Genomic DNA, 14,097 nt, shown 5'->3' with positions numbered 1-14,097 from the left:
ATTTAATGCCACTGAACCGTAAGCCTAGAAAAGGGTAAAATGGTAAATTGTATGTAAGTAAATTTTACCAGTTTTAAAAATAAAAATTTTTAAAAACACAATAAGATTATATTCTTGCAATGGGAAGAGCTTTCTTAAGACCCAAAACTTTGGAGCCATAAGGGAAGAATTTGAAGACTTTACTACATAAAAATTTTTAATGCCTATTTGATAAAAGATCTAGAAACAAAACTTAAAAGACAAGCACTTAATACTTCAACAGAGAGGAAAAAAAATATAAGCAATTAACTGGAATAAAATATATGCAATTTGAATAATAAATAAAGGATTAACACCTGCATATATAAAACTGCTATTAATTAAGTAGATACAGGATATGTCAAGCAATTCATAAAAGAAGACACACAACCTCATAAGTAATCAAGAAAATACACGTTAAAACAATTTCATTTTTCACCTATCAAATTAATAAAATTAAAAATACTGACTTCCACAACTGACAAAGGCATAGGAAAACAGATACTCTCATCACTGTGGCTTGAATTACAAATGAGCAAACCTTTTGAAGGGCAATTAGTCAGCAGCTAGCCAGATGTTAGACGCACAGACCCTCCACTTTCTGGTCTCTAACCTGTAGAAATCTCCCAGAGGTACACAAAGATCATGAACAAGGGTATTCACTGTACCATTATTCACAATATCAAAAACGAAAATATAACCCAACCCTCTAACGGGAGCTGATGAAATACGTTTTTGTACATCCACCCAGTGAAATACTAGGCAGCTACTGACAAGCAATAGATAGGTCTCTATGTAATGAACAGGGAAACATGTCACAACATGTTTTGTAAAAAAAGGCTAGTTACCAAACAGCCATACTCTGTGATCCAATTTTTGTCAAAAAAAATAAAATCAAATAAAGTACTTTGTACAGAAAGAAGAATCTAGAAGAATGCACATCAAGCTCCCAACAAGGGGATGTCACCTCTGGGAGTGGCATCATGGGAAATTTTCATTTTCTAAGTTATATTATTTCTGTAACGTTTGCGTTATTTAAAATAAGTGATTGCTTTTGTAATTTAAAAAATAGGGGATAAAGTAAATAAAAACAACTCCGCCTCTCTGCACAAAGGCAGGGAAGGGTAGCTATGATCCCCATGATTGCCAGGGAACAACCTCTGTGCAGTATCTTCCCCTACAGAGGAGGAGGCAGAAGAGCTCCTGAAACAGTTGGGAAGGGACAGGTGCCCAGCTCCCAGGCAGGGCTGGTGTGGTGGGAGTGAGGGGACAGAGCCAGGCCCTCAGTCAGGGCAGCCTGCACAGCAGCGGGCCCCGTGCAGGAGGCCTCATCTGAAAAGTGGACACTGAAGGAAAGGACATGCACTACTGGACTCAAACTATTTTTTTCTTTAACCTCTGATCTTTGGGTGGCTCTCAGATCACCATTTAAGATTAGAAACAGTTTACTTGAAAAGGTCATAATGGAAATTACATCAGCTAAGAGAAATCGATGGTGACTTACTTCCCGGGTAAGAGCTCTAAAAACCTAACTGTGCCCTGAAAAGACAGCAATGAATGCAAAGACCTGGAATGGCACAATGCTGGAAAGTTGTTGATCAAAGAAGGAGTATTAGCCAATTAGCCTCTACCCAAACTCTGAATGATGAAACCAAGAATGAGAGGAGAGAATGATGGAGAGGGGAAGAAAACAGAAACATTAAATAGGCACTGAACATATTTACATATTTAATCCTCACAAGAATCCAGGGAGCATTACAGAAAAGGAGACTCACAGAGGTCCATGACTTGCTCAGTCACAAAGCTATAAACTGCAACCAACAAGGACCTACTGTATAGCACAGGGAACTACACACAATATTTTATAACAACCTACGAAGCAAAAGAATCCGAAAAAGAATATATATAACTGAATAACTGTGCTGTACACCTGAAACTAACACAACATTGTAAATCAACTATACTTCAATTAAAAAACAAAAACAGGGCTTCCCTGGTGGCGCAGTGGTTGAGAGTCCACCTACCGATGCAGGGGACACGGGTTCGTACCCCGGTCCGGGAAGATCCCACATGCCGCGGAGCAGCTGGGCCCCGTGAGCCATGGCCGCTGAGCCTGTGCGTCCGGAGCCTGTGCTCCGCAACGGGAGAGGCCACAACAGTGAGAGGCCCGAGCACCGCAAAAAAAACAACAAAAAACAAAAAACAACCCAACAACAAGAAAGCTACAAACTCTGAATGTGGATGTGCATCTGGTCTGCCTACAAGTCCAGCTCCTCCAATTGGCCAGCCGGCCCCACGCTTCCCAATATTGGAGGCTGTGTCTTCGGTCTTCCCAGGCAGACTCACCTGTGAGCTGGAGGGCAGCACCTGGGAGGTGGGCTCTTCTGATTGGGCTGCTCCTGAGCCCATGGGGCTCAGTGTGGTGATTCGGCTGGGCTGGCCACGTAGTGTCAGAGTGATGGTGGTGGGGACCTTCAAGCCTGAGAGAGAGAGAGACAGAGAGAGGAGTAGGCTTTTTTGTCACAGCCTCCACTTCCCTTTCCTGGAGTTTCCTCCCCATGTAACATACCCCCATCAGCCTCCCGCCTCGGCTTCCTCCTCCCCAGCTGGGTCATCTATGCCCTATCAGTCAGTCTGAAAGGCAACAGGAACAGCCTGTGTTCTCTCAACCTCTCTGGGGGATGGACCCACACAGCTGAATCCCTGAGGGTCAAGGCCAGGACCCTGTGGGGTTGGGGTCAACATCATACCTTGACCATGAGAGATAGCAAGGTCTTGGGGGAAGATCCCATATCTGGGAGTCCCCACGGTTCTCATGAGAGACTCACCTGAGGCTTGGTTAGAGATCTGAGCCAGGCCAGGGAGGCTGCTTGCCAACTTGGCGAGGCCCCCATTGGTCAGCAGCTGGTGGATGGCTGTGGGCTTCCCACCAGGAGTGGCACCCAAGGAGGAGAGAGTGGTGGCCACAGGAATGGTACGGACAATGGTGCTGGTGCCCGTGGTGATGGCACCCAGGCTCTGCATGGGGGTGGGCAACTTCACACTGGTGGCCTGTGGGACACACAAGCCCAGGTGATCAGAAGCTGTTGCCGACAGCAACGGTCGAGTGTGGAGGGCACATACTGTTAATGGCTACCATGTATTCAGTGCCTACCACATGCAAGGTATTCTGACAGGTATTTTCCATATATCACCTTCTTTAATCCTCAAAACAGCTCTGTGTGGGAGGTACTATCATTATCCTCATTTTACAAACAAGAAAACAAAGATACAGAGATCAAGAAACTGGCCCAAGGTCACTTAGTAAGTGGTGGAGCCTTAACCTTTGGTAGTTTCCAGCCGTGAAGCCAGAAGGCTGTTTGTCCTTGACCCAGCGTCCCTGCCAAAACCAACTAAGCTGAGGAGGCCTCCTCCCACACCTGCCCAGCCCAGTGGAAGGCAGATGTGCACCTGTGGGGCTGGCCCGGGAGAGGGATTTGCTGGGAGGCCAGAGGTCTTGCTGCTGATATCCTGCAAGCTGAAGCTGAGGCCTTGGAGGAGGCTGCTGGCTGATGCGGCCCCTAGGAGAGGATACAGCAGACATCAGCACAGGCTCAGTCACTTTTCCACAAGCACCTGTGCCTGTCCACCCTCAATAATCAACTAAAACACCAACGCTCTTTCCCTCGGACATTCCCAGTGCTCTCAGAAAGATGCCAGAAGGGCTCCCCAAACACGCACGCTGGACGCCCACATGAGGAAAGGTACCGTTCCTGACACACTGCCTTGGATTCATTCTGCACACCCCAACCTGCTCCAAACCACCTGTCCTAAATTTTGGACAGTTTTAGGAAAACCAAGGAGAACATGAATCCCACTTTTCAGAAATCTATCCCACCTTCCCAGGGAAGAGGAAGGACTTTTTAAGCCCAAAGAATCCCGAACACCTGACTTACACTTCACTTTACACACAGTCCAGTGGCCTCAAAGCAAAGAGGAAGGTCCTCTTGAAGGATCAGGGCATCTGCAGTGCCTTGGCCCTGCTGGGCTCAGGCAACTAGCCTTTCAGTGTAGGGTGAGGGCGGAGAAAGTGAGGAGACACACACAGGCAGAAAAATGTCTCATTTTGCTAAATTTCCAGTTTTATTCAACCAGATGTGTTTAAAAACACCAAAATGAAACCAGTACATACATCTCCCACCAGCTATTTCTCCTTGTAGTACAGGAGGCATTACCTACAGATTGGGACATTTACTCACTGCAGATATTAAGGCCCCAAACTCCCCTACCTCAGAGTTAATGCCAGCTCCATGCCAAGCCTCTACAACAAGCCTGAGACCCAGAGCATCCTCCTCCAGATCTAGCTCCACAAGGCTTTCCCAGACCACCCTCCAGCAGCAGCCCAAACAGACTTCGCTGGGAGGCAGGGAACATTGAGCTACCAGATACCTGGGAGGGAGCTGCCAGGAGAGGTGGCCACCAGGCGGCTCTGGAGTGTGTGCAAGGCACTGGGAGCAGTGCTGCTAGAGACCACTGAGGACGCTGGGCTGGCTGAGACTCCCCCTTCAGCAGCACTTGACCTGGAGACAAAAGTAAGAGCTCCATTATCTAAAGGTCCCTGCCAACACAGGGAAGGTCCAGAATGGGGCCCAGCAAGGCTTTCAGCAATGGACACAAGGCTAGAACTTCGGTTTCTTCATCCCACTTTCTGGATCCAGCCTCTAGTCTTTCTAAAAAAGTCAGCCCTCACGGAGAGACTTCAGGCCTTGAAGCAAGAGCTACAGAACTCTTTGTAAATTTTAAGTAAGCACTCAGTGGACCAGCGAAAAGGTGAAGAGAAAGAAGGGAACAGACAGGCCGGGAGACAGACTCACTTGGTTGTGGTGAGAAGCCCTGTGAGCTCCTTGGCCCCTGTGGAAGCTTGCCCCAGTGTCATGGTGATGGGCTTCCCTCCTGCGGCTGCAAAACAGAAAACCCCAAGGCCACTGGTCAGTCTTATTTGGTCCTGACCTTTCAGGGTTCCAGAGGCCAGGCTAAATCCAAGATATTATGGAAAAGACTGGAAGATGAAAAATGAAGGATAACTACATTAGAATAGGAAGAGTTGGGATTATTTTTTCCTTCTACTTTCTAAACCTTCTGGAATATTTTATTATCTTTAATTGAAACCAAAGAAGAACAAAATGTATGATGCTTTGAATGACCCCACAGCTTCCTCGGATCCTCGCTCGGCCTCCCTGATCCTAGTTCAGATGAGGTTGCTGCCCTCTTTCCCCCCATGTGCAACCTCTGCTGTCTTCTCCGGGCGCCTGTTGTGCTGAAGGCGAGGCTGAGCCGCCCAGCAAGCAGCCACCAAGAGGGCAATACTGTGTGCCTGGGACAGTTCTGTCAGTGTTTATTTAAGAGGCCAAGAGAAACTCACCTTCTGGAGCTCCTCCTTGGGAAGGAGTACAAGGCCCTCCAGCTGTGTCCCCTTGGGAGATAAGGGACACCTTGATCTTCGGTCGCTTGGAGGTCTTACTGCCAGGAAGAGGACTGGAGGGATGGTGCCGCTTCAGCTGGACCCTGAGATCCTCTTTCTCGGCTTCCTCCGTTTGTTCTGATGAAACAGGAACTAAGAAATGGAGCTGCGGTGAAGTTCTCCACAATCCAAAAAAGCCCGATGGATACTGACAGCCAGTACCAGCACTGGCATGGCTGTGTGGGAACACCAGGAAGAACCATCCCAACACGTGCAAGGAGAATGCCAATGCTTCAGTCCTGCCTCACTCGGGCCCACCTACGGTGCAACTCCACCTTGGCGCTCTCAGAAGAGGGCTCCATCCCCTTCCCTTACCCTGCCCTGGAGTTGGAAGGAAGGGGCTCTGAGTTGGTGGAAACAAAAAGAAAGGAGAAGACATCCTGACCCTGCCTGGCAAAGGCCAATCAAACAACAGAGGACTCACCACAGTGGACCTCAGCAGGGCTTCCCAGACTCAAAGAATGTGGCAAGTCTCACGCCCTCCCCACATCACACAGCTGGAGGGCAGCACACAGTTTCTGGAGAAGCAGTAGAGGAGCAGGCTATCCAGTCCTCCCTACAAGGGAGATATCCTCAAAGCTCTGAGTTCCACCCTGCCCTCAGAGCCCAAGGTTGAGGGTTTGCTTGCCAAATGGGGACAATGGGAAGGATCATCACCAGGGCTTAAGGCTGGCTTTCAGTAACTCCTAGGCAGGTTATCTCAGCCGAGACAACTTTACAGGTCCTGCCCAGAGGTAATAGGGCAACAGTGGCCCATGTTACAAGCTAGTCCCCAGGTCATTTGTACTAGTACAGAGAAAGGCCACCTGTTCACACACGGGCTTCCCCCTCCACTGCATCAAACAGACTCATCCTGCACATGGCCAAGCCTCCTAGACTCTTAAGTTATCCTTCGGGTTTCCTCATGGATCCCCTCCTCTTTAAACCTAGAAGCCCGCCCCGGTCCTTCTTCTTAGCGCAGGCAATCAGGGGCGGAAAGGCAGGAGTCACACGAGAAATGGGAGGCGGGGGGGCTGCCATGGGGCCACAGGGAGCTACTCCAGACCACAGTCAGGCCACAACCAGCTGAAAGGAAGGACTGCATCGACTAAAATCAGAATAAGAAGGAGGGAAAAAGGGAAAGGAGTTACAGGTTTATGCTTGATAAGTGCTTGCAGAGGCCAGGATGGAAGCAGGAAACCAGAGGCAGGGAGAAAAACACAGGGAAATTCAGGCTCACAGGCACTGGCCTATAGGCACACACAGGAGAAGCAGAGCCAAGAGCCACAATAAGAGATAAAAGGAGAAAAACACCGAGAGAGGTAAACAGAAAGAACGGGGAAAGAGCAAAGACTATGGAGTAATAAGCAAAAGGATCAGCAAAGAAAAAATAACAGAAGATAGAAAAATGCAGAGACAAACAGAGACAAATGAGAGGCAGGGATGGGAAAGAAATAAGAGGGGGAAGCAGAGAGAGGCAGAGAGCAGAGAGTGAAAAGGTGAGGAAAGAGCAATACTCACCAAAGAGACAGGAGGAGGCGCCGGGAGGAAGAGCTTTCCTCACCAGCATGTTTTGTGTCAGAAAAGCAGCAAACTGCGCTGGAATGAATCAGAAAGAATTACAGAATCACAGCCAGCCAGAGAAAGGAGAAAAAGAGAAGGAGTAAGAAAAAGGTATGAAAATGTTCTGGAAAATGGCCAACAGGGGCTTTTTCTGGAATTACCGCAAGGGTTTGAAACCTGACTAGCCATTTAGCAGCACCATGGAATCATCCATAAACGGAAGGTAATAAACGCACCTGCCTCATGGGGCCACTGCCCACATTCCACGAGCAACAGCAAGCCACGTGCCAAGAAGAGGGCGAGGCACGCAGTGAGGGCCCATAACCACGAGCTGTTCTCACTGCCCCACCTACGAGCTCTGCCGAAACCAGGCTGCTGTGCTGCGGCTCTCCTCCGTGATGCTCTGGGTCCCATTTCGAACCTGGTGCACCAGTCAGCCTTCCAGAACTCCTTACAGTCTCCACTAATTATTGGCAAACTGCTGGCTCTCTCTTCATCAAAAGCCCAAGAAGACAACGCCCACTTGGAACCTGGCTCTGGCCACCACTGAAGAGGATGCAGGTCATGCGTGGACCCTAGGGGCTTGGCCTCCTTTTCGTCTTCACCGACCCACTCACACTTCTGCTCCCTGTTAGCACCACTATACGGGCAACCTCGTAAGAGGCCTGGGTCTAAGTCCTGATCCTTTGGCTCCACTAAAAGAAACACAGGGGAAGAGAGCAGAGGAGCCTCCTGTCTCCTGCACGTCTCTCTACTTGACAGCCAGCTCTGGCTGCTGCCTCTGCCCAGGCACCTGAGACCCTCAGATGATACACGCTCCTGGATACATCACCAAACACCAATGCCCAAGAGACCTCGCCTCAGGGCTGCCCAACTGGATCAAAGTGGGCCAGGGGTAGAGCCACTGCTGCTCCCCTCCCCACCCACTGAACACGCCTTTTCCACAGCTTCTTACATTGTGCTGACTGTTCTCCAAACTCTAATTTCAACCAAACACATGTTTCCCAGCCTAATCGAAAACCTATCTGCAGAGATTCCTGAAAAACTTCACTGGAAGTCCCAGTGTGGGAATCTTAACTCTTCAAGGGCAAAACAAAGGGCGGGCACGACACCAGTGCAGTTGCCCTAGAATCTGATGAGCACGGCCAATCCCCTTGTCTGCGGGACCCGAAGAGCTCCCTGACTGCAGGAGAGGCTGGGCAGGGCCCGGAGTTGGTAAACAATTTGACGCCGATATACGTGTAGTCAGCTCATAAAGCCTAACACCAAGCCGAAGCTGTAATTAGTGGAGCTATACAGTCACACTAATGTCACCTTTTGTGATATTTTACCCTTGAAAACAGCCCTCAGTATTTATTTCAACCTAATTTTGCCTGGACAGAAATGTTGGGAAAAAGCCGCAGATGCCAATACTTTCCAACTGCCACATGGCGTCAACTGCAGAAGACAGAACCCAAGAGAGGCCACCGGGCCAGGCAGCTATACCTTGAGCCTGTTTGTGGGTCAGCACAGCCTCTGTCCGCTGCACGTGTCTCTTCAGCAGCTGAGTGCTTCCGATCTGACTGGACTTCTGGGCAGAGGCCACTGTGGTCACCTTGGTCTTGGGACTGGAGGTGGGGCTGCTGGACACACTGGAGAGATCCTGAGTAGATTAAGAAGGACAAGGGCCAAGCCAATGTCGTCCAGATTGACTGTCAATCGTCAAGTCCCCCTGGAATTCCCTGGTCAGGAATTCCCCTCGTAGGAACTCACAGGCCCACTAAGGCCAACAGGCATCCCCAGGCAGCGAAGGAACCAACTCTTCAGTCTCCATTCCCCAGCCAAAGCACTCCCTCCCTTTCCGCATTACCTCCGAGCCTGAGGGTGAGGCAGGTAGCTTGGCAGCTGGTGACGCAGGTCGACTGCCCCGCTCAGAGACCTCAAAGGCCAGGTCTCTGCGGGCCACGTCCCGGGGCTTCTTCTTCTTCTCAGCATCTTGATCCCGAGGCTCAGAGCCCACGTGCCCCTCCGCGCGAGTGAGCACTCCAGTCAGGAAGTCCACAATCTCATCCTAGTGTAAAGAGGGGCCGAGGCCTCTGAGTCCTTGTCTGGAGAACAGGAACCACCCCGACAGTCCCGACTAAAATCGATTCACCTCAGCTTTGATGTCAGCGTTCCGGTCCCTCCTACCACACAAAGCCTGGCTCAAACCCCAGCCTCAGCCAAGGACCAGCAGAAGCCTGCGCCCTGCACCCGTGAGGCAGTGCTCTGGGGTGGTCACGATTCACCACTCCCCCAATGAACCCTTCCTCCCCTAATGCTCGCTCATGTCTTAGATCATTCCTCTCCTTTCCCCCTCTCTCTTTCCCCCTTTCCTTTGCTGATGATTTAGGCCCAACAGAGGCCACAGTGGATACCCATCCTCCTTAGTCAACAGGCTGCTGCCAACAAGACCGAGCCTAAAAGGTTACAGAAAGGCAAGCCTAGCTGAGAAAACCACATGAAGCTACTGTGTACCTGAATACATCTGTCCACCATGCTCTGAGTCAACCCTTCCGATTTCTTCTTTGCTTTGCTTATTCTAAGAGACAAAAAAGAGGAAATGTTTACTTTCCAAACATTCCACAGCACCATTTCTCTTCTGTGTTGGTTATTCTCTAGACCCATGAAGGAAGACTATGTTAGCCCTCAGGCAGGTCTGCAGCCTCTCTGAACCTCAGTTTCCACATCTGCAAAATGAGGAACCATAACACCTCACTCATGGAGTTAACAGGGATGACACAAAACAACATTTATAAAGAAACAAAGAGTACATGGAAAGTACCCGGGATGGTATACTTCAGAAGTCCTATACCTACGGCTTCACAGGTATACTCTATCTGATTGCTAAGACCTCATCTCGAGGCACCCCAACACAGACCCAAACCCTGAGACTACTGGGTGCTATTGAAAAGATTACTGGGTGCTATTGAAATGAAATTAGCAGGAGGGAAGGCAAGGTGGCCACAGGTTAGTTCTAAAGGGATGACAGAAACTGACCACAGCTGCTGCATTCTCCTCTTTGAAAGCCAGCCTTAAACACCCTGGCTTCTGACTGGTGGTCTCAGCAGAGAGAGAAACAGGGCACCAAGTGACAGGATGAAGAACTACATTCTGAGCCTCCAAATTCTGAGACCCCGATTTACTGGTTGTAGGTCTCTGACCTTGTGTAACAATGCTCATTTTATGGATGAGGACAGAGTCCCAGAAGTTAAGTATTTTATCCAAGCTTCTTAGCAAGGGAGCCAAGACTAAATTGGGTCTCCCAGTTCTCAGTCCAATGCTCTTGGCACCATGCAAATATGTCTCATAAGCAGCCTCACAACGTAACTCTCACTAAGGGTTATTTCCATTTCTCCCGCTCCCTCACCACGACTCAACACACAGTCTATTCTCCTATAGATAAGAATGTCTGAATTAGCAAGAAAGATAATGTATTTACAAGCAAACATTGCCTTGAGCATCAAAGGGTTAGATTCTAGGTCCACAAGAAGCTGTCAAATGACAAAGGCCAGGAGGACTTCGCCAAAGCATCTCTGGGTAAGAAACTGACAAGAGAGGTGGGAATAGTACTCGCTTTAAGCTCTCCAGTTAAAGCATACAAATGAAGTTAATATCTAAGACTGAGCATATAAAAAAGGAGACCAGTAAAGGATACAACCTCTTTTTCAGTACATTTCATAAAAACATAACTAAAGGCCCTACAGGCAACCAGCCTTGTAAGAGAAGAATGGCCATCTCGATGACTAAAGATGCCCTCCTAAATCCTCTCCAGGGCTTCCCTGGTGGCACAGTGGTTAAGAATCCACCTGCCAATGCAGGGGACATGGGTTTGAGCCCTGGTCCGGGAAGATTTCACATGCTGCGGAACAACTAAGCCCGTGCGCCACAACTACTGAGCCTGCATTCTAGAGCCCGCGAGCCACAACTACTGAGCCCGCGTGCCTAGAGCCCGTGCTCTGCAACCAGAGAAGCCACCAGAATGAGAAGCCCGCGCACCTCAACAAAGAGTAGCCTCTGCTCGCCACAACTAGAGAAAACCCGCGTGCAGCAACAAAGACCCAACGCAGACAAAAATAAAATAAATTAAAAAATAAATAAATTTAAAATCCTCTCCAAACTTTGGCTGTTTATACTCCAAAATATATAAAAGGATGCTTAACACAAATAAAATCTATGTTCACATTCATCCTCAGTAAGGAACAAAACGTGAAGAAATGCCTACCCAAGTGAAAGCACAATGGCCAAGACTATAATTACAACATCTTAAAAGTATTTTCTCCCCACAAGATGACTGCTAACTACAAAGAGAAAAATAGGAACTTTACAATAGAGAAACCTGGCAGATGCTTCCTTGATCAAAGTTAACATCACCAGTAATAAGACACATCAACACCATGTAGCCCCTGAGGGGTGCACTGAGGGCACATCAGCTCCATAGCATTCCTGCCAAAAATGTGCACCCTCAACCTAATCGTAAGATAATGTCAAAAACCTAAATTGAGGGACCGTCTACAAAATAGAAGTCTTCAAAAGTGTCGAGGTTGGGCTTCCCTGGTGGTGCAGTGGTTGAGAGTCTGCCTGTCAATGCAGGGGACATGGGTTCGTGCCCCGGTCCGGAAAGATCCCACATGCTGTGGAGCGGCTGGGCCCGTGAGCCACAACTACTGAGCCTGCGCGTCTGGAGCTTGTGCTCCGCAACAAGAGAGGCCCGCGGCAGTGAGAGGCCCGTGGCAGTGAGAGGCCCGCGCACCGCGATGAAGAGTGGCCCCCGCTCGCCGCAACTAGAGAAAGCCCACGCACAGAAAAGAAGACCCAGCACAGCCAAAAACAAATAAATAAATGAAATTTTAAAAAAAAAGTGTCGAGGTCATGAAAGACAAAGACAGACTAAGGAACAGTACCAAATGAAAGGAGACTGAGGAGACAGGCAACCAACAGCAATGTGTGATCTGGTTTTGAGCCTGGACCAGAAAAGAACGTTAGTGAGATAACTGATGAAATGTGAGTCTGTAGATTAGATAACAGTATCATATCCATGTTAATTTCCTGACTTCGATAATTACACTTTGGTTATATAAGATGTTAACATTTGGGAAATCTGGGTGAACAGTATAGGGAATTTCTTGGTACTAATTTTGCAACTTTTTAGAAATCTGAATTAGTTTAAAAAATTTTTGTAAGTTTTTTAATGCCCTCTTTTCACTGAACCAGGTTAGCTATAATTACATCACCGCCTGATAAGCACCTCTCCAACATGGCACTCTTGCAGCTCTGGGGGAACCTACCCACCTGAGATTATCATCAGCTCCCCCAACCACCACCAAGCTGTTCTCAGCCCGAATCTTCTCCCGGAAGTCTTCCATGGCTTCAGGGTGACACTGCAGGGAATTCTGACCAATGACAAAGAGGACTGGAGTCTTCATATCCAAGAGGGGATCATCCACATCCTAAAACAGATCCAGGTTTACAGTCAGCCAGTGCATATTCACTGAGTACTGCCCTGGCAAGTATGCTCAAGAGAGTCAGCTGGGCAACTGCAGTCACTGAAGAGCAGCTTGGGCGAGGCATGCACTCCCGTACGCTCACCTGCCAGTGACCCAGAAATCAGCCACACCCTGCGCTTACCCCTCTGGGGCCATCCACGGTAAGCAGAGGAAACCCAAGGCAGACAACTGCAGTGACGTATTCCATCACCGACACCTGGAAATAATGGCACGGTTTGTCTCAAGGTCAAATGACTTCACTGCAGCTACATCCTACCCAGAATCCTGGGGTGGTCCAGACCCACCAGCCAGTCCCACCTCCTCCCCCACTGTCATGACATAACCCCTAGGTGTACATAACTAGGTTAGGACATAATCCCTAGGTGCACCAGCCATAGTTGCAGCAGTAAGAGCAAAGAACACAAGATGTGCTGTTCTACCAGAAGCCACCACCTAGAGAATTGGGGCCCTCAGCGGACCCCAGAAGAGGGCTGAACCATAGGATGGGAAGTTTAATACTTGCATCCTGGCAATTTGCAAGGCTAGAATCCTCCCTTTTCCCTCCACTAATAACAAATGCAATCAGGAGAACATAAATGTTGCTCTTTTCCCTTAAGTGAAGAAAATCTCTCCCTTTTGAACTTGATAGCTCCCAGACACCCCAAATTTCTTAGAGCAGTCGCTGACAGGGTACTGCCATCCTTGGGACCAGGGAGTACCGGGAGATAGCCTTCTTCCTCTCACGCCCCTAGATGTCACCTACACTACAAGAAGCAGTACAGACTTTGCTTACTTGATCCACTTGAGAATTGGGGCTTTGGACAGGTCGGAGGCACTTATACAAACTAATATACATGCAAGTGTATGTAAAATAAGAAAAGGTTCTCTGATGACTTGGAAAGGGAAAGAACAGGAACACAACATCAAATTACAGAGCTATTAAAATTTTTGCTGGCCACAATTATTGTTTTGTTTTGTTTTGTTTAGGTGGGAGAATGGTACTTATGTCTAGGGGGAGAAAGAAAAAAATTTTTCAGCGATACATGCTGAAATATATATATATAAACACAGTGATATGATATTTGAGATTTTCTTCAAAATAATTGGAGGAGACTGAAAGTAGGCAGAGGTAAGACGAAAAAAGCTTGGCCATGAGCTGATCACTGGCAAAGCTGGGTGAGGGGCCCAAGGGGTTTATTATACTAGTGTATCCTCCCTTTGAACTTCTGCTTTTTTCACAATAAAGTTAAAAAGTAAGGTTTGTAGGCAAAGCATCTAGCACAGTGCTCTGGAACACTGCAAAGCACTCAACAGTCACTATCATCGCGCTGGGCAGCAGCAGTAGTAGCAGCAGCAGTCTATCTCAGGACAACCTCCAAATAAGATGGGGATTACTTACGTGACAGGCCACCAAGGCTCCTGTATTCCAGCCAATCAAGATAATGGGTTTGTGCGGGAAATGGCTGTGAATCTTTGTGGGAAAAGAAGACAGTAAGACCGGAGGCCACAGATTGGTGCAGAATGTTGGGTGTG

At 48.5% G+C, this 14,097-nt stretch overlaps 1 protein-coding gene across 5 annotated transcripts in view; it reads right to left on the bottom strand.

The window, feature by feature from the left end:
- KANSL3 (KAT8 regulatory NSL complex subunit 3) overlaps positions 1 to 14,097 on the bottom strand; it is a 41,749-nt gene that overhangs the window by 5,346 nt on the left and 22,306 nt on the right. For 3 of the 5 annotated variants that reach the window (XM_060027322.1, XM_069541259.1, XM_060027321.1), the window contains 12 exons: positions 13,964 to 14,035; positions 12,707 to 12,781; positions 12,371 to 12,528; positions 9,557 to 9,620; positions 8,910 to 9,110; positions 8,546 to 8,702; positions 5,420 to 5,611; positions 4,872 to 4,956; positions 4,447 to 4,577; positions 3,469 to 3,578; positions 2,847 to 3,069; positions 2,365 to 2,498 (listed from right to left, as the gene is read on the bottom strand). In XM_060027322.1, the coding sequence (XP_059883305.1) occupies positions 2,365 to 2,498; positions 2,847 to 3,069; positions 3,469 to 3,578; positions 4,447 to 4,577; positions 4,872 to 4,956; positions 5,420 to 5,611; positions 8,546 to 8,702; positions 8,910 to 9,110; positions 9,557 to 9,620; positions 12,371 to 12,528; positions 12,707 to 12,781; positions 13,964 to 14,035 (1,602 nt within the window). Of the gene's footprint in view, positions 1 to 2,364; positions 2,499 to 2,846; positions 3,070 to 3,468; positions 3,579 to 4,446; positions 4,578 to 4,871; positions 4,957 to 5,419; positions 5,612 to 8,545; positions 8,703 to 8,909; positions 9,111 to 9,556; positions 9,621 to 12,370; positions 12,529 to 12,706; positions 12,782 to 13,963; positions 14,036 to 14,097 lie in introns of those variants that run through there. The other 2 variants (XM_060027323.2, XM_069541260.1) reach the window with 2 other exon arrangements.

This window comes from Delphinus delphis, chromosome 12, assembly GCF_949987515.2.
Source record: "Delphinus delphis chromosome 12, mDelDel1.2, whole genome shotgun sequence".
Classification (NCBI taxonomy): Eukaryota; Metazoa; Chordata; class Mammalia; order Artiodactyla; family Delphinidae; genus Delphinus; species Delphinus delphis.
The sequence above is the reverse complement of the archived record's forward strand: the minus strand, read 5'-3'. Positions and strand labels throughout refer to the sequence as shown.